Below are 18412 nucleotides of genomic sequence, written 5' to 3'. Positions count from 1 at the left end.
TCATAGGAAAAATTACTCTTAGCATCACGTAAGAGAGGTCTATCGGGACAACCTGAAATTGCTTGGTATAGGCCTCAAACGTCAACACTCGGATGAAAAGAAACGGTGAAATAACTGCTTGTCACGATTAATCTTTTCAACAAAACTTGAGCGGAGGGTTTCGTAGGTCCGGACCAACTCTACGTATTTTTCCAGAGGCACGCTTTTGCCCTCTTTGGTTTCCTCTAGCAATTTGGAAGGTATCGGAACGGCTTTATCCACCTGTTGGAGATCAGAGTCAAACATGTCTTCGACTTGTTTCCAGGAAACTTCAGAGCCCGAAGATGGTAGATAGTCTTGAAGAATGGGTAATCGAAAGTTGTGAGGGGTGATCTTCCCAAGGTCAGCATTTTCTTTGTTCTGTAGTTTCTCTATCGTACTGTGGAATAAATATCTAGCGGCATCTTCAAACAGATCTTCTTCCGAGCTTGTAGAACTTGGCCTCTTGGAGGGTCGCAGCTTAGCAGGGCCTTTGAAGGTTGTCCGTGGTTTCTTTTTGTTCAACTCCGAGTCTTCCAAGGGATTGTTGAACAAAGCGTCAAGATTACACGATATTTGCCCTGAAAACAGGGTCCCTTCAACAGATTGCGGAGTAGCAGGTTGACCAGATTTCCGCAACGAGGAAAGAGTAGGCATGGCATAATGAGGACGAGAGCTCCTGTTGGGCGTGCAGACCTGGGACGAGCCAGTGCTTTTGAGACGAGATCCAGGGTTGACATTCTCAATCATGTCAGTAAGTTCGGGTATATTTGTGGCTACAGAGACTGGTACACGAAATGCTCATTATATTCATGTTTCTTACATAATCATCATCAAACCCTTCCAAACGGTTATAGGGCGCCCTTGTCTTTAATCGTGTGGCTGTATGCATATGCTCTTCCGAAGGTAAGGTTCTCATAGACTTCATCAACGTCTTCCAGCGACAGACCCTTGGTTTCAGGAACGAAGAAGTACACAAAGAAGAAGGCGAACAGAGTACATCCCATAAAGACGTAACCGTAGGCGAAATCAATGGCACCTGAGATAAATGGAGTGAAGAAGGCAATGAGGAAACCCCAAAGCCAATTGGAACCTTGAGCGATGGCCATACCCTTGGATCTAATTCTAAGTGGGTAGGTTTCAGACACAACGACGAAAACACCTGGAGCCCAGGTACATGCAAAGAAGAAAATGAACAGACAGGTGAAGACAATCATGGCGTTACCTGCTGGTTTGGATGGATCATCCTTACCGTTCTCATAAAGAGACTTGACACCAACGGAACTGAAAATGACCAAACAAACAACCATGGCTCCAGAACCTCCTAAAAGTGTTCTTCTTCTACCAAATTTATCCATGGTGTAGATACCTAGGAATGTGGAAGCAAAATTGACAACACCAAGAATGATAGAAGTTTGGAAAGAATCGTCCAATCCGACAGCCTTGAAAATGGTAGTTCCGTAGTAGAAGAAATAGTTGTTACCGGTCAATTGTTGCAAAGATTGCATGAAAATACCAATCAATAGACGGTAGAAAATCTTTGGCTTACCAGTGAACAGTTCACCCCAAGAAACGCTACCAGCCTCCTTCTCCTTCTCAATACCGTCAGAAATAAGTCTCATCTCATTGTAGACAGATGGATCGTCGATAGAGACCTTGTTAACTCTGGCAATGGACTTCATAGCCTCGTCGACTCTGTTAACCTCAACCAAGAAACGTGGGGACTCTGGCATGAAGGTCATACCAACAATCATCAGAATGGCCCAAGCGAAACACAATCCCAAAGGAACTCTCCATTGGGTGGAGTCGGTGTAAGTCTTGGTTCCGTAAGTGGTACAGTAACCCAAGAAAATACCGGCTGTAATCATTAATTGGTAGCAGGAGACTAAGGAACCTCTGATGTGTTTAGGAGAAGTCTCACTGATGAACATGGGGGATAAAACGGAAACTGCACCGACGGCCAGACCTGCAATAATTCTTCCAATGAAATACTGGTACCATTTGTCAATGGAAGCAATTTGAATCAAAATACCGACCATATAGATGACCATGACGAACATCAAAGCCTTCTTTCTACCCCAAATGTCACCAAGTTTACCTAGAGTGACACCTCCGATAGCACAACCAATGTTGAAAATAGAAACAATTAAACCAACTCTCACTTTAGAAAGGTAATACGTTTCACCGTTAAACTGTCCGAAACGTCTCGTAAAGTCAGACATGTTAACGAAACCTGAGATGGTACCGGTATCCCAACCGAACACGAAACCACCGAATGCGACTAGAAGACATAACACAGACACCAAGATATAGGAACCCTTGGGTTTGACTGGGATGTCTAGTTCACTTTTGTTGTCGGCCGGAGCCTCATGAATATCTTTTATTTGCTCATTGGAGGGACTGCTCTCAATGGCGTATATCTTTTCATTGTCACCTTGATCACCTTGGATATCTGTTGAACTCATATTATATTATGGGGAATAATGAAGAGAAGGGGAAAAGCTGGGGCTCATTCGGTCCTTAAGTAGTTAATTTTTTCCGGGGACGCTAAGGTCAGGAGAGGAATTTGGCAGACAAGAAAAAAGAAAAACTCGGATAAAAAGAAAGGGGCGAAAAACATCACCAGGTTTTGGGGTAATTTTTCCGTTTTTCTTTAGGTTTAAGGGGTGCATAGTACCACTTATTTTTCCGTGAAAAATAGGCATGAAGTGATCTAGCGACCAGATTCCACTTTTCAAACGAAGCCTCAAATTTTGGAAAAAGAAGCACACAATCTACAAGGGAATATCAACTCAAGTAAACTGTCCTGGCAATTCCAGGAGCGCTGAGTCCAAAGCTACGTAGATTGAGTGAAAATGTACGGCTTCGGAGATGACGTACGGATCGGAACATTTCGGAAAAACTGGATCCAATTAAAAGGGGGTTGTCCTTACCACTTTTTCCGCAGCCAATATTCTTCAAGTAAACAGGAAACGTGGAGGCCTGAGACCCATAAATTATGCGGGCAAGGAAAAATACAGAGTTTGCCCAATTTGAGTCTGCTGATAAATCTCGGTACTGCGTTAATTGTTGGAGAAAGACGGAGTGGGGTATGAGAGTCTACAGGTAGTACCCAACAGCACGTGGACAACATATTATGGGGCTACGGATTAGTGAAGGCTGTATAGTTTTTCGTGATTAAGGTTTCGTGTGGCAGCTTTTGTGTAGCCAATTAACATCACGAGGAAAACTGTAAAAAAAGTGGAAAAATGGGACACATGGAAAAAAGGAAAAATTCAGGGGGGCATGCTGAGGAGAATACTCTAAAGAACGAAATGGAAAAATAAACTCCGATGCCGGGAGTCGAACCCGGGTCTGCCCGGTGAAAGCGGACCGTGCTAGCCGTTACACTACATCGGATTTTTCTAAACTCAAAGTTGTCCTGTTGTGTATAGCGGTTTGAAATTTCACTGAACTTAATCAATTAGACTACTCTCATGAACAGTTTCATGTCGGGCTCAAGCGATACCAGCGTCATTTGAAGTGGATCATCACTTTTACTACTTTTCGTCCTTGATTCTACTATTTATTTTGAGCCAGAAAAAGAGTAGGCGTTATTACGATCAGAACGGCTGAGAAGAGGATGTTATCTGACACACAATCAAGCTTGTTTCAGCCTCTCCCAACTAGGTAGTAGTTTGGACTATCTTTTTCACCGTTCTTCTGGCAACAGGATTCTATTTTCTATTTTAGGCAAGTCTGCATGTTCGAAACAGGCAATTCAGAACAACAAATACAAAAAACCCATTTTTGCGGGGAAAAATAACTAGCATAGGCATAAAAAGCAAGCTTCAAGCGCGCCATATCTCCCACTATCAAGTTGTGAGTTGCTTTTCCAGCATCCCTTTCCTTCCAGCACAACTCCAACACTTCGTTTCTTACTCTTTGTTAAACAACTTCAAAGGATGCACAGAACTTACTCATTGAGAAACAGCAGAGCCCCAACTGCTTCGCAGATCAATTCCCCTGCTCCACCACCTTCGAGCACCAAGCAGAACCGTTTCTTCGGCAAGGGTTCACTAAGCAACACGTTGCGAAGACAGACCGCCGGTTCTTTTGGACCAGAGCTTTCAAAGAAGTTGGCTCAGCTGGTCAAGATGGAGAAGAACGTCATGCGAGCCATCGAATCATCCTCTTACGAGCGTAAAGCCGTCGCTAAGCAGCTTTCCCTATGGGGTGCTGAGAACGACGACGATGTCAGTGACATTACCGACAAGTTGGGTGTTTTGATCTACGAAATCGGAGAATTGGACGACCAATTCATCGACAGATACGATCAATACCGAATCACACTCAAGGGAATCCGTGACATCGAGGGATCCGTCCAGCCTTCTAGAGACCGTAAACTCAAGATCACCGACCAAATTGCCTACTTGAAGTATAAGGACCCTCAATCCCCAAAGATTGTCGTCTTGGAGCAGGAGTTGGTGCGTGCTGAAGCCGAATCGCTGGTTGCTGAGGCCCAGTTGTCCAATATCACCAGAGAGAAGCTGAAGGCTGCCTTCAACTACCATTTTGACTCAACTAGAGAGCATTCTGAGAAATTGGCCCTGATTGCCGGCTACGGTAAGGCTTTGTTAGAGCTTTTGGATGACTCCCCAGTCACTCCAGGTGAAACTAGACCTGCCTACGACGGATACGAATCCTCTAAGCAAATCATCATTGACGCTGAGAACGCTCTTGCCTCATGGACTTTGGAAGGTGCTGCTGTCAGACCAACTCTTTCCATCAGACATGTCGAGGGAGAATACGACGACGAGGATGTTGAGGGTCTCAATGAGGACACCGATAACCTTCACCTCACTGAGGAGGAATGGCAAAAGGAGCAACAGGTTCAGAACGCCTAAGGTGCTTGAGGAGAAGGAAAAAAAAGTGTAATCAAGCTCTTAGTGATGTGAAAAAAGGTATTTTTACTTTTTCTATAGTTTATTTTAATTGAACCATCTTTTACATTTTTTCTTTGCCGTGTTTTCCTTTAGAAACAATGTAGATGTCAACGGGTGGGCCTATGATTGTGTTGGGGAGATAATGTGTGCTTATTGCCATCTTCTTAGTATCTTGTGATTCTTGTGGCTCTAAGAGCAGTAGTTCAGAATCCTCTTTGGGCTCTTCCAGTATTTCAGGAGGGTTTTGCAATTCCTGTGACCGCGTTAGCAGTTGAGTGTATTCGAAAGCACCATTGGTGCCCGGATCCCCACCATTTTTCACAATATCTCTGACTTTTGCCAGCTCTTCCGAGTCGAAATGAACATGACATACCCATTCTTCTTTTTTTAGCTCTAAAAGCATGTTTCCCTTATCCTGGGGCAAGAAGTACTCTTCCAGTTCGGAGCTTTCCAATTTTTCAGCAAAGAGAAGATCCAACGGGGTATCCAGTATCTTTACCAGTAAAGTGTCCAGGAATAACTCCAGAAAACGGCTTAAATCTCTATTCGACAGCTTCACATGAACGGCGTTTACCAGTCTCAACAGAGACTTAGTCGGCCTTTGAGGTGTGTTCAAGACGTTCTCTGTAGCTATGGCAGTTTCATGGATAACCTGTTGGTTCTCATACACGGAGAGTCGGTTTATAAAGATCCGGAGTGGAAGAACTTTTCCCGGGGAAATTTGAATGAAAGTTGTTCTAGAAGGTTAGAGGTGCTCTGAGATCTTGCAAACACCGAGAACACTTACGTTGGGGCCATTTCACGTACTTGGGCTGGAGAGAATGGGTCCCTCTCACACTGCGTTCGATAAGTAAAGTACACCCAAAACAGCAATTTTCAACAGCCCCAGTCTCATCCCTCAGTAACATTTCTCGACTATCTGATTTTGCCACTTCTAGCCACCAGCCTACCAACACCAAGTTAACCATGAATCACGGTCCTTACGATTGGGGAAGACCCTCCGACGACACATATGGTGCTTACAACCATCAGATAGCAGCAGCAAACAACAGCCAATTTCCTAAAATGAACACACAACAGCCAATTGTAACAGGAACTTCAGTAATCGCAGTAAAGTACCAGGACGGGATTGTGCTTGCTGCCGACAATTTGGGATCTTATGGATCATTGGCCAGATTTTCGGATATTGAGCGTCTTCTTCCAGTGGGTGATTCCACTATTGTGGGAATCAGCGGAGATATCAGTGATTTACAACAGATTGAAAGAATACTAGACGATTTGCAAGTTCAAGACTCCTATGATATGGAGAAGCCTAACCTAAAACCAGAACATGTGCATGAATATCTTTCACGAGTCTTTTATAATAGAAGATCTAAGATGGACCCATTGTGGAATTCTACCATTGTGGCAGGTTTGAGTTCCACGAACGAGCTGGTCCTCAAATACGCAGATCTGTTAGGTGTAACATATTCGTCTCCTGCAATTGCCACTGGGTTTGGAGCACATTTAGCCATCCCCCTGTTGAGAAGAAAGGTTGAAACCGAGGAAGATGCTTCCAAACTGACAGAAGAAGAAGCCGTTGAATTGGTGCGCAACTGCATGAAGGTGTTGTTCTACAGAGATGCCCGTTCAATTGACAAGTACTCTCTTGCTGTTATCAGCCAGAGCAGGAAAAAGATTGATATACACAAAGGACTTCGTTGTGAAGACATGAAATGGGAGTTTGCCAAACATATCCGTGGATATGGAGCACCTCAATTGTGATGGAACGAAACTACTTATTATTTACTATAATCTATAAACCATCCAGCATTTTAAAGTCGTTTGAACCTTTTCAGTACTTATCTTTTGCGTTTTTTGTCTCTTTTACAATGAATGCCCTTCTCTTCCCCAGGCTCTCCTGGCATCGTAAACCCTAACCGTCGGTTCGAGGCATGGTTCGATCGCGAGCATTATCTTATCAAATTCCAAGAGGAAGCATGACAGCGTTCTCCAATACCGCACCTATACCCTCATGGTATAAATGAATACAGAGTACTTTGAATTGACCATTTTGGGAACAAGTGGAGGTCCTGTTGAGGGTGCAAACTGTTCCCTTTTGATAGGACGAATCTCGGAACAATTAGACTCCCCAACGGATCATGTCTGCATTGATGCTGGAACGGGCATAAAGGGTTTAAATGATATACTAAATTATTATAACCAGTTCGAGTCTGCGAAGGATGTCAAGTCAAAGTTTTTGAACACGCAAAACTATTTTTCCGGGTCGTTTTACCCCAATTGTCCCTCCGTGGCTGCCTATCACTCCAACACAGATTCTATTGTCTTCCCCAACTCTCTACAACGATACCAAAAGAAATCAAAGGGTACGAACCTGCAGATTGCCGATGCATTCATGAACTTGCAAATTTCCACCTATCTAATCACCCATTGTCACCTGGACCACGTTGCTGGTCTCATAATTAACGCACCTATGTTCTACAGTGAGGTCCATCCCCACAGATTGCGTAAGATATACGGCGGAAAATTCATTGTGGGCCAATTGCATTCCTTTATCTTCAATAACCATGTCTGGCCTGACCTTTCAGAAGTTGCAAAACCAATCATTGAGTTTTGCAGCCTGGATGCTGACAATCGATCGTGGGTAAAGCTGAATGAGCATATGGAGTTTGTATTGTTCCCCGTTGCGCATGGAACTATTGAAAACCATTCAGCGGAGCCTATTGTCTACCATTCTTCAGCGTTTTTGCTGAACATGAGAAAGTCTCAGAAGAAACTGTTGGTTTTTGGTGATATGGAGAGTGATTTAACATCCAACACATTTTATTTGCAATCTCTTTGGACTTTTATTTGTCCCTATTTTCACCAATTGAGTGGAATAGTCCTGGAATGCTCAACTAAGAATATGCCCTCAGATAAGCCACTATATGGTCACCTCACACCTCATTACGTTATAAGCGAGATGATCAGATTCCAGGAAATTATCCAGAAGTATAACCCTGAGCTGACACTGAAAGGCTTAAACTTGGTGATAACACATGTAAAAGAAACAATGACAGAAGATGATCCTAGAATAAGCATTCTGGAACAACTAGAACTACTAAATGATAAGCACAAATTGGGGCTGGTATTCTCCATAGCACTTCCAGGTGTATCTTACAAATTCTAAAACATGCAATTGTTTATTATTAAGAAGAAGAGAGATGATGGATCTTACACGAACAAAACACTGTACATGACCAGAACCGTGGCTCCGACTGCGCTAACTGAAACACTTTGTTTATTAGCAGCATTGGAATACTGGGGACTAAGTTTGCGAATTCCAAATCCGTTACGAATGCCTCCCAGTCTAGGTTTTGCTCCATTACTATATTGATCAAAACTTGAAGTTTCAGCACTAGTATTCCCCTGATGAAGGTTTATCAGTGCCTCCAATTGAAGTCCGTCTTCAGCTGTAAGTGGAATTACAGTTCCTTCCTTGAAGTGGAACGCTTTTTTAGTAGGGGATCCTTCTTGACTAAGACTGCTCTTAGCAGTATGGGATTGAAATTGCTGAATACGTGCAAGCGTTGCGTTCTCATCTCGCCCAAACGTAACAATTATGACCTTATTACGAGAACCTTCAGCATCATTACCACTATTGTCGCCTTCGTCACCATCATCATCATCGTCACAATCGTCATCGTCTTTCTTTTTTTTCTTCCAAGGGAACGGTAATCCCAAGTTATCGATTGAATCTGCCCTATCGGGTGCTGTTTTTGCGGGATCAATATCACCGGGCGCTATAGTCTCCGTGCTGTCAACGCCAATATCGGAACTTGAAGCTGATACGGTGTTTCCCAACTCCTCATCTGCCAGACCAGCTGTGATATCCTCATCCCCAATATACCCAAATCCAGGGGAAGACGCCTGATTAATGGAGAAGTACTCTTCCAATTGGTCAAGTTGCTCATCAGTCAATTGTTCCAATCTTTGAAGATCCATCTGCACTTGCTGAGGAGTGATACTTTTGGGTAGTGTTGGACTGTCTCTTGAATCATCATGTGCAAGTGCTCCCACCATTCCTAGGCAAATTAAAGCAATACCTACGCTTCTCATAATCTCACTAGCAATCGAATAGGGTGTCAGCACAAGGTTGTACAAAAAGAGATTTTGGTATCAATTTGTGTCTGATGATGGATTTTGCTCTGAAAGGCATCAGGAAAGCGGATCTTGAGGAGCCGCAGCCTTATGCAATCTGACGCAACTCTGACCACAATAGTGGGTTTCTGGTGGGATGGTGTAGGCTTCTAAAATAGTTTGGCTCGAACCTTCTCTGCAATAGATGCATAAAAGGGTGCCAATTGAGGGTCTGAAATGGCAACGGGTTTGCCTATATCAGATTGAGTGCAAATCTTTTCATTTAGGGGGATGGACCCCAGTACTTCAAGGTTGTGCTTGGAAGCTTCTCTCAACACTCCATCTGTTCCAAAAACATGGGATTCATGGTTGCAATTGGGGCACAAAAAGAAGCTCATGTTTTGAACCAGTCCCAGTATCTATAGTTCTAAGTTAGTAATTATAAAAAAATTGATCGAATGAGTAGTGAAGTCTCTTTACATACCGGTATGTTGACCTTGTTGAACATTGTAATTCCCTTAACTGCATCTAGAAGGGCAATATCTTGAGGGGTAGACACTATGACAGAACCATCAACTTTGACCTGCTGACTAATAGTTAACTGGGTATCTCCAGTTCCAGGAGGCATATCAATGACCAAAATGTCTAAATCCTCCCATTGTACTTCAAATAGAAGTTGCTGTAGAGCTTTCATAACCATAAGACCTCTCCATACAACAGCATTTTCTTCACTAATCAGGTATCCCATGGACATTGTTTGGATTCCATAATTTACCAGTGGAATAAGCTTTCCTGTTTCAGTGATTCTTGGTTCTCCAGCGAGGTTCATTAACTTGGGGATTGAAGGCCCAAATAAATCGGCATCCAACAATCCTGTTTTCAGCCCAAGGTTTCGCAAAGACAGTGCCAAGTTTGTGGAGACAGTCGACTTTCCAACACCACCCTTTCCTGAGGACACCAAAATTACTTTCTCCACATTCGGTATTTTCTGCCGTATAGGCAGACCTTTCGACATTCTGGGCATTTCGGGGGCCTTCTTTCTGGGTATACCCTTGGTTTGTTAGCACAATTAGCTTGAGCAGGTTTGGAAAAAACATACCAATGGGTTTTCATGGCCATATGCTCTGATTTGGGAGAACATCGGCCATCTTCGTATCAATTTACTCATGTTGATGGGGTACTAAATATTTCTTGAACGATCTTAGGTAATTTAATCTCGAAATTATTTCACTCTCTAGTCTCTTTCCGACCCCAATGAAACCTCGTTGGAATCCCCAATTGAGGTGTCCTAGAGTCCTGAAGCGATGGGTTTCTGATGTACGATTACCCACTATTTACGCATTATCCACAAAGCAGGGGCGATCTGCCATTGCCGTAATACGAATATCCGGTCCGAGTACATTGGATGTATTCAAGAGGTTATCTCGTATAGATGACGATAAGAGGTTACAAAGACATAGGCTAGCCAGTGTGAGAAAGCTTTACGATCCAAAATCGGGGGTTCTATTGGATGAAGCCCTATCGTTGTTTTTTAAGGGCCCCAACTCATATACCGGAGAGGATGTTTTGGAGCTCCACGTCCATGGAGGAAATGCCGTGGTCAAGTGTGTTCTTAATGCCATCAAATATTTGCATGAATCTGCTGCTCCAATAAGATATGCAGACCCAGGAGAGTTTTCTAGAAGGGGGTTTCAAAATGGAAAGTTTGACTTGACTGAGGTTGAAGGTGTACGTGACATGATCGATGCTGAAACAGAATTTCAGAGAGTTTCAGCATTAACTTCGTTGAAGGGGGAGACGAGACATCTATTTCACCGCTGGAGAACAGAAATTGTGAAGAATGTAGCTCTTTTAACTACGGTAATCGATTTTGGTGAAGACCATGATATTGAAGAGGTAAATGAACTGTTTGGCAGAGTAGCAAAAAATATCGATTTACTGGAAGCGGAGATCAAAAATTACTTGGAAAAGGTAAAACGATCTGAAATATTAATGAAGGGGATCAAATTATCATTGATTGGCCCGCCAAATGCTGGGAAGTCGTCATTGTTGAATGTTCTTTCAGACTCAGATTCAGTGATCGTGAGTGACATACCGGGAACCACCCGAGACAGTATAGATATACCCTTGGATGTTGGTGGGTATAAAGTTGTTATTGGTGATACTGCAGGCATTAGATCTTTTGAAGATGCAGATATTATCGAAAAGGAAGGGATCAAAAGAGCAACGACCAAATCGTTAAACAGCGACGTTGCCGTTATCATCTTACCTGTAGACTTGAGGGAGATCAATAGTGATCTAATCAAACACATTGAAAATTTGAAAAGCTCGACGTCCAGTTGTTCAGAAAACATACTAGTTGCTTTAAACAAATCCGATTTACTAGAGGACCCGAATCAGCATTCCCAAATCATTAAACAGTTTTCCGAGGCGCTGAAATTACCTGAATCAACTTTTTGTTTGATATCATGTGCTAACAGAGATGGAATTGACTCGTTGATGGGCACATTAATTGAAAGATTCAAAATTATCACGTTAACGACCAATTCCGATCCAATAAGTATTTCGCAAAGATCACAGGATATCTTAAGCAACGATGTATTGCATGGATTTCAGGAGTTTCGTTCGTATAATGGAATTGACGACGTTTTAGCCACGGAGAGTTTGCGGTACTCAGTGGAAGGAATTGGCAAAATCACAGGTGAAGCTGTTGGAATTGAGGAGATATTAGGAGTGGTTTTCTCTAGTTTCTGTATAGGTAAATAGCACGTCAAACCCTTTCATCAACTGCCTTCTCAATTGCCAGAGACCACCCATTAACTTCTTGGATCAACTCCTCTAGATTCGTTACGCTGTTCTCAGCAGCAAGCAAATTTTTATTCAAAAGCTCAATTTGACTGTTTAGCTCTTTCAGGTTATTGGCAGATGATTCGACATCTTGCAGCTTCTCGTAAACTTTGTTATAATCTACAATCAGTGAGATGTTAGACTTTTCCACCGTTGACATTTTCTTAATGACTTCATCAGAGTCCAGCTCCAAGACTTTCTTCGCACATTCAAAAGATTCTCGTACCAACGCAACATTGGGCTTTTTGTCAATTCCTGAGCCGTTACTCTTTCGCCTCGTTTTTGGTGGACCCATGGGCTGCTCCAAGTTCCTCAAGAGTACGGTAGGGATATGCGATACGTTGGGGATGTTCAAGGGTAAATCTCGAATTTATCATATTTATGTGAGGTCTATTTAAGAGGAGCCACTATTGGTATTCTCTTCCTGAACAAAATTTCCCTGTAAGCATAGTTGGTAGAAGAGACTGTTGGTATCTTTCAACAGATTAGCGGGTGTATCGAACTCTTTTATCTCCCCCTTATCCATGACAACAATCTTATCACTGTCCATAATGGTATCCAGTCTATGGGCAATGGTCAATATCGTTCTATCCTTGAACTCCGACCTAATAGTCTTCTGAATCAATGTGTCCGTCTCTACATCAACAGCCGCAGTGGCCTCATCCAAAACCAATATTTTGGAGGAGTTCAATAATGCTCTTGCTAAGCACATCAGTTGTCTCTGACCAACCGATAAATTCAATCCTCCTTCCGAAACCTTAGCATCTAGACCCTTGTGAACGACATCATCTTCTTCAGTCTCCATTTGTTCTATATGAGCTTTCAAATGAGACAACTCCAAAACTTTCCACAACTGTTCATCTTCATAAAGACCTAAAGGATCCAAGTTCTGCCTCACGGTACCTTCCAAAGCTTGCGAGTCCTGGGGAATAATACTCAGACTATGTCTCAAATCATATAGCCCCAGCTCAGAAATGTTTATCCCATCAATGGTAATATACCCTTCTGAGGCTTCCAAAATTCTAAAAATAGCCAAAGATAGAGTACTTTTTCCAGCACCTGTTCGTCCCACAATGCCAACTTTATCCTTTGGTTGAATGTTTATATTCAAGTTCTTCAAAACCGGATCCAAATTTTCACGATAACGGGTGCTATAGTCGTGAAACGAAATGGAGCCCTTTTCTGGCCAATTTGGGGGTGGTTTCTGATCAGGAAGTTCATATGGTGCCTCAGAGGGTAAGCGACAGTATTCTTCAATTCTTTCAACAGAAACGATGTTGGTTTCAACAGCGACACAGGCTCTAATCACCCACGATAGGGAGCTAGTAATGTCCAAAGCATAACTAATGATCAAACCAACAGTTCCGGAACTTAGTGGATTTTTTGTCAAAGTGGATAGAATTGCCATTATTGCGGCTGCTAAAACCATGGTAGAGCCGATCAATTGAAGCCTGAATGACAACCAACGGTTCGTGGATCGAGAACAATAGACTGATTTCAGGTTACGATCAATAGTTTCTGAGTTCAAATACAGGAATCTGTTTTCTTGTCTGTAAGCCCTGACAGTGTCAACACCGTTCAAAGTTTCCTGGAAGTGCGCAAAAATAGGGCTTCTAGTCACACTCATGATTCTCTGTAATTCTCTTGAAGCCATCATATAATACTGTTGATAGTAAAAATAAAACACAGACAGAACAGCAACGACAACGATGAAAATCGGAAGTGTAAATGACAGGATAGCGACAGTAAAGAATACCTTGATCAATGTCTGCAAAAACAAAGAAAATGTCCTTGGCAAGGATTCATCTACTTTATTCATATCCGTGGAAAATCGATTCATGATTCTTCCAATTGGCGTTGTCTCAAAGAAAGACAATGGTGATCTCATAACGCTATGGGTCAATGTTGAGTGGAAAGATTTCGAAGCTCTGATAGAACAAAACATCCACATTACCACAGTTTTCAGCGAAGAAAGAACAGCGGAGCTTAAACCAATAGCTGTATAGGTGGCTATGAATGGAATAATATGAAGGTTGGCACCGTTCTTTAAATTCTGCTCTGACCAGTGTTTCAGCCAATAACTACTGGCTACAGATAACGCTGTAGATAGAAAGATACATCCGATGAAAAGAGCCACTCCGGAATAACTGCAAGATTTAATGTATGCTTTATAGACTGCCATTTTCACGTTTCCTTTTTCCTTAGTTTCTTGTGATTGAGCAGTTCTCTTATCAGGAGTGGATGTAGTGTGAGGAAACTTTAGGGTTGCCAAACTTGCTCTCCGTGCTACTTGGTCACTGAGGACAGAGAATGTATCTAAATCAAGGGTAGGATTTTCGTCTGACCCTTCTGAAAATTCTTCAGCTTTTTCGTCCACGTTGTATTCCGTTTCAGTCTCGCTTGCCTCGTTGGAAGTCAATCTTTTACCAGTTTCTTGTGCAAACTCATTCACCAACGTATATATTTCTCCCTGTTTCTCATCAATACTACGAGCGTCTCCTCTTTCAAAAATTGTACCGTTCTTGATCATCAGAATACTGTCAGCCTGATACAAAATTGGGATGGTGTTGGTAGTGAGGATTCTAGTTTTTGTTTTCAGTAGCCCATTCTTGCTCAGGACTCGGTCCATTATATGCTTACCAACATGAGTATCAACGGCAGACAAAATATCATCCAGGATTATAATGTCAGCTCTTGAGTAAACGGCTCTGGCGATGGAAAGTCTTGCCTTTTGTCCTCCTGATAATGAGACACCTTTTTCTCCCACAAGAGTCTCATCACCATCAGGAAGAACTTCTAAATCAGGAACCAATGCCGAAGCTTCCAAGGATTGTTGGTAAAATGCTTCGTCATATCTATGCCCAAATAAGATATTTTCTTTAACCGTTGCATTCATGATCCAGGGAACCTGCGAACAATAAGCTACGGATCCCGAGAGAGAAATTTTGGGGGGATTAATGCGGTCGGCGGAGACAGTTAACAATTGTCCTAGTATAGCCTTCAAAAAAGTTGATTTTCCACTTCCGACTCTTCCAACAACACAGGTTAAAGTACCTTTTTTAGCGCTGAAGGTAATATCTTTCAGTGCTATTTGAGACGAATCTCCAATATTTGACTCTTCGTCAATATTTTCACTTTTGGGGGAGGGAGATGACCACAGGAAAGTAGAATTCTTGACAACTATCTCTCCACGTACCACTTCTGGAGGATCATCATCAAAATTTATAAACTCGTTCATTAATTCATCACTGGTCAAAAACTTTTGTAAACGATCAAGGGACACAGAAGTTTCAATTAACGCAGTTAACAGAGCTGGGATCGAAAAAATTGGAACTGACAGGATGTTGAATAAGGATATAGCTGGAAAAACAATATCTGGAGTCAACGGGATAGACGAAGTAAATGCGAAGACAGCAAAACAAGAACAAGAGACAAAGAAAGGAACACAGGCCCAAGCAAAATTGACCACAGCCGCTAAGCAACCTGTTCTTTCTAAATTCTGCAACTCTCTATCATTTCGCAAATGATCTATCTTTTCTAACATTGGCTTTTCCCAGGCATAAAGTTTGATACTTTTGATGGACGACAAAACATCATTGACAGCACGGGTTCTTTCGTCCTTGAACTGCATTTGTCGCTTATGATACCCTCTAAGGTTCTTGATGAGGTATGTATTTATTGGGATCACTAAAAACATCACCAGTAGGCCCGACCAAGTAGCATTACCAACAAGTTTGTACAACGAAAGAAGACATAAGACCAGCTTCAAAGGAGAGGAAACCATCGTTTGCACATGCTGAGAAATATCTTCCACTCTTCCTACATCGACAGACATTAAGTTGACAATCTCTCCGGTGGTATGCTTGCTCTTAGCTGAGTTTGATAAGACTAGAGTTTTCTTGTAGATTAAACTCATCAATCCTGCTCTGAGGGAGATTCCAACCTGGTAGATGAGGATGAAAAACTGGTTGAATAAAACACTTTGAATAATGGTGATAAAAAACATTGCAAAAGCTATAGCAAATCCAACAACTAAGGGGTATTTCTGATAATTATCAAAGTATTGGATTAGATATCTCAACAGCCATGGTTGGAGGAAGTTAAGTACATTTTCTGAAAGTTCCACAGCACAAGCACCCATAGTAAGCAGGCCGTACGACACCAGAATGGACTTAAGTAGGGATGGTTTGACAGTTTTTTTCTGCTTGTTCCATTCTTGAGCCAACCGCCTTTCAGAATATCTTGATTGACAGAATTTTGGGACTTTAGGCAAATCTTCAGTATCTAAATACCCTTGCTTGTAGCCTTTGGTGATTAGCGGGTTCATCCAAGTGAATGTGATACTTGAGAGGGCATTTGGAATTGCAAGATCCAAACCATTCTCCAGGTAGTAGTTGACCACCTGGTACGTAGGTTTCCACAATACCAACTCTGAGAAAAATATATGTGTTCCGTTGATAAGTAATAAGAGGAACAATGCACTTACCACGTTGGATTCTACACGAATAACGGGGTATTCGCCATATAACTGCTGGAGAAACAGACAAAAATTTACCGGTATGGAAACCAGCCAATAGTATAACAATGAACCTCGGGGGTTTATGTGAACAATTGGCTCCAACGCGTGCAACGGGAGTAATACAAAAAAAACGGATCCAGCAGATAGCAGGTATCCCATTGTTCTCACATCGCTGACAATGCCATATAAATTGTAGGAGACAACAGCCAGCCCCAGAGATAAAGCACCTTGAGTGAGGACAGAGTTGATTCTCATCCAATAGTGTCCATTACATGATTTGAGAGATCCCGGCTTTGGGGAGAGAAAAGTCTCAACCAATTGCAAACCACTAACAAATATGACAAGTACACTCAGAGCAGATACAACTAAGCCGATGAAACAAGGGTTCAAGCTGTTTGATTCATAATTTATCAAAGGAGAGTAGGACGAGCATCTGCCTACGGTGGCATTCAGCAGGGACTTTGACAAAGTGACATCGTTGTATCCCAGTTGCAGATCAACCCTTTGAACTAGCTCCATTTCTCGGAGGACTGAAGAAGCTGAGAGGCAACAGAGACGGGATGGGACGAGAAGGTTATTGCAGGAGAAGCTAAGCACACCGCAATTTACGTATGTCCTACGATTCGCGTGTAGCTGAAGAAACGGAGATCAAATAGATAAAAATGCAAGTTACTAAGTTTTTGTTCAATATTTCATGAAAGGGGGTACCAGATCTGCTGAAGAGAGGGACACATGTTAAAGGAGAAACTCCTGAAATCCATCAGTGATTCCCTATTTATTTAAGTGGTGTAATCTAATTTGGTTCATAAGTATCATGTCATCACATGATTAGTACCACTATTAGTGGTCCTCCCAGGAGCAGACCAATTTGATACGAATATTTGAAGCCACCTGAACTGTGTTCATTCTCATCCTCGGGAAGATAAATGTCTCCTTTTCTGGGTTGAAATTCCTGTTGAACGAGATTTTGGTGTTTCAATTTTTCATCAGTCAGATTGCGATTAAGCTGTTTATCCAAATCTTTAATCTTCGAACTTCCAGTTGCTTTGGGCGAAGATCCCGAGCGATACTTGGTGCTGATGGAGGGAATTGATTGACTAGGCTTAGCGGAGCTAGTAGGATGCGAGGATTTAGCGGAGGAGGTTTTTGGAGCCACCGAAGCATGAGATTCATTGGGGTCGAAAGTATTGAGCTTAGGGTTATTTTTCATTCTGATAATTTTGGGTTTGGAACCAGGACTTTCAATTCTGATTGCCTTATAGCCATCAAATGTATCGTCACAATCATCTTCACTGTCACTGTCACTGTCACTGTCAGAATCATCATCAGTTTCACTGGCAGAGTCAGAATCATCACAATCGTCACTATCACTCTCATACTCATCATACTCTTCAGCTTCCTCAATATCTTCAATGTCATCATCACAATCATCCATTTCATAGTCCCCATGATAACTGTCTTCGTCATCCTCCTCCTCCTCCGCCACTTCGTCATCCTCTTCGTCATCCTCTTCGTTATCCTCTTCGTTATCCTCTTCGTCATCCTCTTCCACGTCATCCTTGTCTTCATCCTTTTCTCTTCCTCTTTTTTCTCTTTTATTTTCCGAAATATCTTCTTTATTCCTTTTCCCACCTTTTTCATCAGCTCTTCTCCGTGGAAATCCATATTCTCCACTTCATTTTCACCAGTTCCATGTTCTTTTGCTTTCACTGGACCGCTTTCATCTGGGGAAACCTCTTTCGGGAAATCCTCATCCGGGGAAATCTTAGTGGGGGAAGCGATTTCTGGGGGATATTTTTCATCGCTCCTTTTGACTCGCCCATCTTTAAACCTATTCTGGTATTCGATCCCACGGCTCGTATCAAATGAGTCTCTTCCGAAATCCAACGTAGGCCTTCCTGATTCTGCATACTTGGGTGAATTATCAGCAGACGACTTTTTCCTTCCTTTTTTCTGACGTTGTGCGGCTGGTCTCTTCTTTTTC

General features: G+C 42.3%; 10 protein-coding genes across 10 annotated transcripts; 4 read left to right on the top strand and 6 right to left on the bottom strand.

The window, feature by feature from the left end:
• Positions 1 to 81: 81 nt before the first annotated feature.
• On the bottom strand, positions 82 to 768 carry PAS_chr1-4_0690 (uncharacterized protein; the record flags this gene model as incomplete). Its single annotated transcript, XM_002490662.1, has 1 exon — positions 82 to 768. One exon carries the CDS (start codon positions 766 to 768, stop codon positions 82 to 84), a length of 687 nt encoding a protein of 228 aa, XP_002490707.1.
• Positions 769 to 869: 101 nt separating this feature from the next.
• PAS_chr1-4_0570 (High-affinity glucose transporter of the major facilitator superfamily) lies at positions 870 to 2483 on the bottom strand (the record flags this gene model as incomplete). Its single annotated transcript, XM_002490661.1, has 1 exon — positions 870 to 2483. One exon carries the CDS (start codon positions 2481 to 2483, stop codon positions 870 to 872), a length of 1614 nt encoding a protein of 537 aa, XP_002490706.1.
• A 1479-nt stretch (positions 2484 to 3962) lies between these two features.
• On the top strand, positions 3963 to 4904 carry PAS_chr1-4_0569 (uncharacterized protein; the record flags this gene model as incomplete). The annotated part of the gene is made up of 1 exon (XM_002490660.1): positions 3963 to 4904. The coding sequence occupies one exon, from the start codon at positions 3963 to 3965 to the stop codon at positions 4902 to 4904; it is 942 nt and encodes a 313-aa protein (XP_002490705.1).
• Positions 4905 to 5004: 100 nt separating this feature from the next.
• PAS_chr1-4_0568 (Hypothetical protein) lies at positions 5005 to 5741 on the bottom strand (the record flags this gene model as incomplete). Its single annotated transcript, XM_002490659.1, has 2 exons — positions 5005 to 5680; positions 5731 to 5741. 2 exons carry the CDS (start codon positions 5739 to 5741, stop codon positions 5005 to 5007), a joined length of 687 nt encoding a protein of 228 aa, XP_002490704.1.
• A 168-nt stretch (positions 5742 to 5909) lies between these two features.
• PAS_chr1-4_0567 (Beta 7 subunit of the 20S proteasome) lies at positions 5910 to 6707 on the top strand (the record flags this gene model as incomplete). Its single annotated transcript, XM_002490658.1, has 1 exon — positions 5910 to 6707. The coding sequence occupies one exon, from the start codon at positions 5910 to 5912 to the stop codon at positions 6705 to 6707; it is 798 nt and encodes a 265-aa protein (XP_002490703.1).
• Positions 6708 to 6966: 259 nt separating this feature from the next.
• PAS_chr1-4_0566 (Low-affinity cyclic AMP phosphodiesterase) lies at positions 6967 to 8112 on the top strand (the record flags this gene model as incomplete). The annotated part of the gene is made up of 1 exon (XM_002490657.1): positions 6967 to 8112. The coding sequence occupies one exon, from the start codon at positions 6967 to 6969 to the stop codon at positions 8110 to 8112; it is 1146 nt and encodes a 381-aa protein (XP_002490702.1).
• Positions 8113 to 8156: 44 nt separating this feature from the next.
• On the bottom strand, positions 8157 to 9041 carry PAS_chr1-4_0565 (Hypothetical protein; the record flags this gene model as incomplete). The annotated part of the gene is made up of 1 exon (XM_002490656.1): positions 8157 to 9041. One exon carries the CDS (start codon positions 9039 to 9041, stop codon positions 8157 to 8159), a length of 885 nt encoding a protein of 294 aa, XP_002490701.1.
• Positions 9042 to 9232: 191 nt separating this feature from the next.
• PAS_chr1-4_0564 (Iron-sulfur protein IND1) lies at positions 9233 to 10086 on the bottom strand (the record flags this gene model as incomplete). The annotated part of the gene is made up of 2 exons (XM_002490655.1): positions 9233 to 9481; positions 9547 to 10086. The coding sequence occupies 2 exons, from the start codon at positions 10084 to 10086 to the stop codon at positions 9233 to 9235; spliced, it is 789 nt and encodes a 262-aa protein (XP_002490700.1).
• A 230-nt stretch (positions 10087 to 10316) lies between these two features.
• Positions 10317 to 11828, top strand: PAS_chr1-4_0563 (Mitochondrial protein, forms a heterodimer complex with Mto1p; the record flags this gene model as incomplete). The annotated part of the gene is made up of 1 exon (XM_002490654.1): positions 10317 to 11828. The coding sequence occupies one exon, from the start codon at positions 10317 to 10319 to the stop codon at positions 11826 to 11828; it is 1512 nt and encodes a 503-aa protein (XP_002490699.1).
• Positions 11829 to 12303: 475 nt separating this feature from the next.
• Positions 12304 to 16947, bottom strand: PAS_chr1-4_0562 (Bile pigment transporter; the record flags this gene model as incomplete). Its single annotated transcript, XM_002490653.1, has 1 exon — positions 12304 to 16947. One exon carries the CDS (start codon positions 16945 to 16947, stop codon positions 12304 to 12306), a length of 4644 nt encoding a protein of 1547 aa, XP_002490698.1.
• Between the last annotated feature and the right edge of the window lie 1465 nt (positions 16948 to 18412).

This window comes from Komagataella phaffii, chromosome 1, assembly GCF_000027005.1.
Source record: "Komagataella phaffii GS115 chromosome 1, complete sequence".
NCBI classification, from domain to species: Eukaryota; Fungi; Ascomycota; class Pichiomycetes; order Pichiales; family Pichiaceae; genus Komagataella; species Komagataella phaffii.
Note: the sequence above shows the minus strand (reverse complement) of the source record. Positions and strands in the feature narration are given on the sequence as shown.